The sequence below is a fragment of the Cydia pomonella genome, unplaced genomic scaffold (genome assembly GCF_033807575.1).
Source record: "Cydia pomonella isolate Wapato2018A unplaced genomic scaffold, ilCydPomo1 PGA_scaffold_205, whole genome shotgun sequence".
NCBI lineage: Eukaryota > Metazoa > Arthropoda > Insecta > Lepidoptera > Tortricidae > Cydia > Cydia pomonella.
The window spans coordinates 68176-76778 of NW_026907845.1; the positions used below are offsets into that span (position 1 = coordinate 68176).

An 8603-nucleotide genomic window follows, 5' to 3' on the forward strand; every position below is an offset into this window, starting at 1 on the left:
AAAGTTTTCCTACCCTTTGTGTGGTGCATCCTTTTTTTAACTTTACAATCACTATGTGCGTTTGCTATCGAACGCCCTAGGTATCGCTGGAGCGACATGGTGGAGGCGGATCTGCGCGAGCTTCGAGTCGACAATTGGCGAGAGGTCGCACAGGACCGAGAAAAGTGGCGCTGTCTTGTGTCGGAGGCCAAGTCTCATTTTGGGTCGCTGAGCCAACGGAGTAAGTAAGTATGTGCGTTTAAAAGCGCGATACGGCCATTAACTTTCAGACAAAGCTAGGCTAGCGATTAACATCTATTCCTTACGTTTTAAGTACTGTTTTAACATCATCCACTGTAATAGGGCTCGAATAACAGTATAATAAAACTTTAACGTCGCCCGGTGACGATTGGGTACGATGCTTTATAGCGCGATAAGCGATATAACCGCGAGAAGGGTTATGGCGAATTAGCTGAAATTGCCGTTATAAAAATATTGGTACCTTATGATGGTTATTCCTATAGGTCGTCGATCTGATAGGTCGACACATATTATGCGGGATGTTTTAACCCTTAATAGGACATTTTCAGATTTGGCCCCTATAGAAACAGAGATAAGGTTCAAAATAGCTTGTCGAATTGAAGGTTATTAGATGAGACACATGAGGGTTTTCCATTTAAGAAATTCAAACGCGTTTTTGATATTACTTTTGGTACAGGTACAAAAAATGCAGGTAGATAAGGCAAACATGCAAACATGCATGCTTGTATACTGAAGGACAAATGTATGTTCCCTCGGGGGTTATGGATTGTGAAACAAGAGCTATAGCTCCCTAGGGGGCTATAGCTTTTTTTTATTATGTCTCTAATTCATACGAACCAAGTAGATATAAATAAGTTTTACTCTTAAAATAATGACGTTTATAATTTATTTTTCATCACACTTGCTCGAAAAAGGTCTTATTTCATGCAGGTGTGCTGAAGGACAAAGGCCTATTTTTTCTCGCGGGAGTTATTGATTGTTTTTTCTTTTTTTTTAATTATGTCACTTATTCATACAAACCAAGTAGCATAAATGAGTTTTACTTTTAAAATACTCACGTTTATGATTTAATATATTTGTTTATGTTCAAAATTATTGAATTAGATTAATTTAACAGCCGTTTCAAATATTTTTACATAATTTTCAATCGTGGCTGAATGCCGAATAGGTCTATGACTTCGATGCCTCACCTGCCAAGAAATTACAAAATGGCGGACCAATGTTTGATAATGTCACCGTATTTAAGAATTATTTCGCTTATATTTCGTTTTTTCTTCCCAAGTGTGATGAAAAACATTGTGTAACTCCGGGGGTAAGAATATTGCAAACTCAGGTCTTAACCACCCTCGTATCCAAAATTTCACTTACCCCCGTCGTTGCACACTGTACTATTTATTTTTTATGTTAAAGCACATTTAATTTGATTAATTTTTTAAGCCATTTAATTTTTTTTACAAAATTTTCAACCATGACTGAATGCCCGATGGGTCTGTGCCTTCGATGTCAAAGAAGGACAATATTGCCTCATTTGCAAAATTTCACTTACCCCTCCCGTTGCCCAATGTACTATTTAGGTTAAGCCATGGCTTAGGGGCCCGTATGATATGGTCAAACGCTTCGAAGAGTTCAGCTGACGGCAGTCTACACCGTGCAGTCCAAATGACTTATGACCGCACAAAATTCGACGATTTATTCATGCCTATTTGTAGCTTTCTAGCTCTATCACGGTGCAAAGCCGCAGACGGACAGACGAACATGGCGAACCTATAAAGGTTCCTAGTTATAGAACCCTAAAATTACCCTTGAGTGGCCCTTTTGGGTATTATTCCATAAGATATGACTCAATTTTAAAGGTTCCGTTTCCTATTTTGTCCACGGTAACGCACTTACAACCCCTCTGGTGTTGCAGGTGTCCATGGGCGGCGGTAATCGCTTACCATCAGGTGATCCGTCTGCTCGTTTGCCTCCTCTACCATAAAAAAAAAAAAAAAAAAAAAAAAAAACGGTACCCTAACAGGCCCTAAACTGGAAACAGCGGCATCCATCTCTCGTAACGTAACAAATTGACGCCGGAATGAGTCGCCTAAGTAATAACGACACATCGCTCACGCCGTATTATTAATATTATTGTTGCGTTTTTTATCACTTGCTGCAAAAAGAGTGTTATTTCGTGCAGGCATATAGGGAGTAATAAATATTGTTATCAGTCCCATGGGATTTTTTTTTAATTATTTCAAGCTTACATAACATTCTATGACTATTCAAGATGAGTAAACAATTATGACAGCTGATGTATATTATGGCTTATGATATATTGAGAAAACTGGACAGTAATAGCGTCTGAAATAGACGATTGGAAATGCCCGGAGGCCTTTACCCGCCGAGGGGTCCACACACAAACTACACCGAATGTGTTCTAGTACAAAAATATGATAAAAGTACTTATTCTTAGAAAAAATGATTATTCTAATTGTTATGAACTTTCTTTTTTTTATCAACGTAATTGATTTAATGCAAATGAAAAAAAAACTATGATTAATGATTAATTTATTAATACATGTATGCGACGACCGGTTTGGCCTAGTGGGTAGTGACCCTGCCTACGAAGCTGATGGTCCTGGGTTCAAATCCTGGTAAGGGCATTTATTCGTGTGATGAGCATGGATATTTGTTCCTGAGTCATGGGTGTTTTATATGTATTTAAGTATTTATAAATATTTATATATTATATATATCGTTGTCTAAGTACCCTCAACACAAGCCTTATTGAGCTTACTGTGGGACTTAGTCAATTTGTGTAATAATATCCTATAATATTATTATTTATTTATATATTATATTATTATTATATTACAACACAACAAAAAATACATATATTTTCGTTTCTTTTTAAATGCTATCATTATCAAGAAAATGTAATCTAAGCTAATTTATCATGACGAAATTAAGATGATTTTGATTAGGTACCTATATAAGTATATAGGTACTCTGGATTTGGGCGTCCATAGGCTACGGTGACTGCTTACCATCAGGCTTACCGTGTGCTTGTTTGCCACCGTCGTGGTATAAAAAAAAATATATACACAGTGGGCCCATATAATCCGACAGATTTTAACCACGCATTCCTGAGGCCATAAGGAACAAAAAATATTATATGACTTTTGGTCAAATTCAGCAAAAAAAGCATCGCATCCAAAAAGGAGTTTTGCACTGAGTTATTACAGAAATAAATTATCACAAGGATTGTCATTATCTCTAAAAGAAAAGCGATTTCAGAAAACTGCATGCCTTTTCAGACTCTAAATGCGGTCAATTTTTTTTTTTATGGTAGAGGAGGCAACGATCAGACGGATCACCTGATGGTAAGCGATTACCGCCGCCCATGGACACCTGCAACACCAGAGGGGTTGAAAGTGCGTTGCCGGCCTTTAAGATGGGAGTACGCTCTTTTCTTGAAGGTTTGAAGGTCGTATCGGTCCGGAAATACCGCAGGCGACAGTTCATTCCACAGTTTAGCAGTGCGAGGCAGAAAGTTCCTGAATAATACACCCAGTTATATAGACCCACGGTGTAAATATCTATATATATATATATATATATAGATGATGTATACAATAAATTTAAACAATAATTAACTTCTTTACCATAGCGTCGCTACGCTATCACAGACATATGTGTATCTTAATAAAAAATGTGTACTTATAGTGTAGCTCCCCCTGGCAGGATACATTTTATTTATGGTTCAATTTGGCAGAAATTTATCAGCCGTTATAAATTTCACAGGTAACATATAAATCAGGACCCTCTGAAAAACGGTCTTTCTCTGCCCCTTTCCCTCCTTGGCTGTGAGAGATATGAGAGAGCGAGACTGAAGGTATGACTAAAATGAGTCCCATTTAAGTTTTGTAAGATGGATGTTACGGGGGATCTAAAATGATTCTGAAGGTTATTTAAGCTATGTCCACACTTTGCGTTTCTACCGGCGTGGCGTGCATGGCACGCTGATACTCAGGAGAGTGCCGGCAACGTAATGTCCAAATTTAAAAATAAGAAGAATGTTACGACGCATTAAATTTCGAAAAAAGAGATCACTTAACGTATGTCCTTTCCTGTAACAGTAAATTTTGACACTAACAAGCTCTATTATCAAGTAAAATTTTACAATAAAAAAATGCTATTTGCATTTAAGACATAATTAACAAAACTGCGTAACATTGACTCTGATATTGTCCTTGCACGTCGTGTACGGTCCTAGTGGCGTGCACGTTACGCTGATGCTCTGCACCGTTCCGGCGATGTACGGCGCGCGGTCGTTGTTAGCGTTGCTGGCTACCACCAGCGCGCCTTTTGGTACGCTGGAACAGTACTGTGAAAAAACACGCATTTCGCAATAAGCTTTGGATAAAAAAATACGCAAATAATGCCAAACGGTGCCGCAGACAAACAGACTTATGTTATATCTTTCTCAGACCGTGGGGACCTTATACATCTCCAAACTTAATGTATTAACCGTGGAGACTATACGTCTCTGTCATATTGTATAATATACTTGACTTGGTACATACTAGTTATGTATTCTGTAGCATTAGTTTCTGAGACTGCTAGTTTAACAGTCCAGACGCGGTTTATTTATTTAGTATAAATTTTATTTTGACACTTGGAGAGACTTTACACCTCCAAATTTTATTAATATTAGTACTTTGACATTGGGGACCTTTTACATCTCCAGATTTAATGTGTTTTTAACCATAGAGACTATACATCTCTATTGTATTGTAGTAATTATTTATTTTAAGATTATTATAATGTAATGTTTACCCAGGTATTGGCTGTTGTATTTATAAATGTTGTTATGTATTTTTCATGTCACTATATGATGTTACTATAAATGTTGTATTGACTTGTAAAAGAGCCCTTGAGGCCTACTTGCAGAATAAATTTTTGAATTCTAAATTTGAATTTTGAATTGAATTATAACTTATAAACAACCCTTTTTTACGTCGGGGGTTGAAAATGTTACCCGATTATTTGGTAACATTTGAAATTGAAGTCGTACAATTTCTCTCTTCTACATTTCTAAAGTCCAGCGCGCGTAGACAATATTATAATTAACTAAACTTTCACGATTTTGAAAGCGAACTTGAACTTGATGCACCTATCCTATTCAGAGACAGAGAACCTCATAAGGATACCATACTGATACACACTTGCATACTCATATGAACACAAACATATGCACTCCTATGCATCCCAGTCCCACACACACACTCGCACACAAACACACACACACACACACACACACACACACAAGCACAACTCTTATTCTATCCTAATATTTTACTTTATTAATAGAAGACAACAATTTTATTTTACTTTATCTTTATTTTCTCTATCTTCTTTCACTATATTAAATATATATCGTCTAGTTTTACAATTTAGTCTTCCCTGTAATAACAAATGTACCTACCCATTGTTCAATTCTCTAATACTATTTTGTCTAATAATTTCATTTAAACTTGTTATTCGTTATTAGCATTATTGTATTACTAGATATTTAGGGTTATCATTCTCTCCTCCACGGGACAGGCAAAGCCTAGTGTGGAGGTCAGTAAAAACTGTATCCAAGTGAATATTTTTTGAAATAAACAATTTTTACTTTACTTGCGATTCTGAGAAACGTCGGAGGTAAATTTAAAATTTAATACGCGATTAAGTCCCGTTTGTGTATGTTAGTTAATAATATTATATGAGTACTTACTGTAGCATTATAATAAACCACCGCCCCTTTTGATCTGATATAAAAAATTAAAAATTATGCTTTTCTTACATTCTTGGGTTTTATCCATCCTCCCTGTGGGTTCAGCGTCACTTCATTCAGCCTGGTGAAATGTGGCGAATTGATCCCTGTCATCAACAATGATATATTTTTTTTATTAAAATAAATATTATAGGACATTCTTAGGCTGCAATTAGGCTATCATATAATCATATACATATAAGGGATCCTATTTGACAGTAATCCTACAATTATGATCGTATAAGTCTTGTTAAAATTGTTGTTATTACACCATCATATTCATAAGTTCTTCATATTTATCCTCCTATATCTATTATCATATTTCTATGATATTTTGACGACCAGTTTGGCCTAGTAGGTAGTGACCCTGCCTACGAAGCCGATGGTCCCGGGTTCAAATCCTAGTAAGGGCATTTATTCGTGTGATGAGCATGGATATTTGTTCCTGAGTCATGGGTGTTTTGTATGTATTTAAGTATTTATAAATATTTATATATTATACCTATATATCGTTGTCTAAGTACCCTCAACACAAGCCTTATTGAGTTTACTGTGGGACTTAGTCAATTTGTGTAATAATGTCCTATAATATTTATTTATTTTATATTTATGATAACACAGATTGACTAAGGCCCTAAGCACACCGAGCGTAAGCGTATCGTAAAAAAGTTACGAGTACGAGACGCGTAGAGTTCTAGCACCAAGAGTCGCGTAAGCATCGCGTTAGCGTGATCGTTTTATAAGTTGAATCACATTAGTTGAAATCATGGCGTCGCTGGCGTCAGATTAGATGTCTTCAACGGATATATATCGATACCGACGATCTTACTTTCTCGTCAGATGAAGAAGATTTTTATTATTTTTTTTTAATATTTTTTATTAATTTATTTTTTTAATATTTTTTATAGTTTGATTACCTATGCTAAAATATTTGTTTTTTACGCCTGTACGAGTTTTTCATACGAGAGATTTCATACGCTACACTACGAGGACGCTTCGTGTGCGGAATTCTTTGAAGTTGTTCGTGCTCGTAGCGCTCTTGTTCTACGCGCGTATTACGATACATTTACGCGTCCTTTACGCTCACGCTCTGTGTGCTGAGGGCCTAAGTCCCACAGTAAACTCAAGAAGGCTCGTGTTTTATGCACTCAGACAACGATACAAACACCCGTGACTCAGGAATTGTACATATATATTTGTGCTCATCACACAAATAAATGCCCTTACCGAGATTCGACCCCAGGACCATTGGCTTCACAGGCACAGGGTCACTACCCACTAAGCCAGACCGGTGATCAAAATTGCTTATTAATCTTCTCAAAAGGCCCTTAGCCAATACTCTCATAGTCTATAGGCTATGAAAAAAACCTTTGGCCGCTGTGGCAAACATTTAGATTTTTGCTCAAATGCTCAACTCTGAGCCAATTTTGTAAACCGTTGGCGGATGGACCTCTAGCTCCTTTAAAATGTAACTGCGAAGGTGCAAAATTGAGGAAGACTTTTAGCTTAAGTATAAAAGAGCGTGTTACGTGGATCTAACAATTATGGATCTATTGTTGATTCGAAATAAATAAATAATTGAATTGAATTGAAATTGGATCTTACACTCTTTTACACCTGGGCTGCCCGAGACTTGTACCCTTATTCACTAGGGCCACAGTATTGTTAATAGGTACAACTTTCTAATGCCTTGTTCGCCGTCCCGACTTGCTCAACTAACGCTGGGATACGCGCACCTTTGCGCCGTCTTTGCAATTCATACAATAAAATGTTCACGGCCGCAGACATTTTCAATACAAGTAGAGTAAGTTTCAAAAAACAAATCCTTGAAATACTAGCTGAGACAACTTAGTATCTTCGTACAATTTTTATCATTGCCATCTAGTCGCTAGAGCGCGTTAAGTTTAGCATAGTTTACTGTAGCATTACCTTACCTATATTATATATAGTTCTTAGTGAGAGCGTTTTAGGTGGTAGGTGCACGTCTATTGCAATGTATAACTTATCACTTATACTATTATTGTACTTGCTTCTGTTGTTTCTCCAATAAAATAAAATAAAATAAAACTGACCAAACTGTACTTGTTCTCTGCCGGCGTCGGCGGCGGCGAGCAGCGCGGCGAGCGCGAGCAGCGAGCGGGCGAGCGGCGACATGGCGGCGGCGGCGAGCGCGGCGGCGGCGGGGATAGCGCGCTGGCAACGCCGACTCCGATATATAGAGCGTAATTCCAAGACTCTCAAAAATAAAATGATATTATAATGAAATCGAAATTGATAAGTGCTCTCAACTCTGCGAAATTAAGTACGAGCAAGATTCAGTATTAAATTGAGAACCAATTGTTAAGAGTGACCAATCGCTGAACATAACTGTAGATTAAAACAAAATCGATTGATCGATGAGAAGAGTTATTTCACGAGTCATATTACTAGGTAGCTATTCTATAATTTTAATTTTAAATACGGGCATTTAAATAACATTTATGGAGAAGGGATAAGATAAGGGTCTTTATTGTTTCCCATAAAGTTTAAAGTCATAATGTATTGTTTGTCCGTATTTTCGTTAGCCATAATTTGATTTTTCTCAGAAACGCGTAACTTTTCAGGATTGCCGTAAAACAAAAATAACCTAACCTGACCTATCTATAGGATAGCCTAAGGAAATTCCTGAAAAATTAACGGTTTCAGAGTTATGACTAATGATAAATATGACTAATATTACATTATGACTTTTAATAATTATGCCAAACAAAGGGATCCGGTCAGATAAGCATAGGTAGGTCATATG

General features: G+C 36.8%; 1 protein-coding gene across 1 annotated transcript; it reads right to left on the minus strand.

Annotated features, from left to right (window-relative positions):
- Nucleotides 1-4074: 4074 nt before the first annotated feature.
- On the minus strand, nucleotides 4075-8307 carry LOC133533797 (uncharacterized). The gene is made up of 3 exons (XM_061872848.1): nucleotides 7891-8307; nucleotides 5849-5925; nucleotides 4075-4387 (listed from the first exon to the last, which is right to left on the minus strand). Exons 1-3 carry the CDS (start codon nucleotides 7970-7972, stop codon nucleotides 4217-4219), a joined length of 330 nt encoding a protein of 109 aa, XP_061728832.1. The 5' UTR covers nucleotides 7973-8307; the 3' UTR covers nucleotides 4075-4216.
- Nucleotides 8308-8603: the final 296 nt, after the last annotated feature.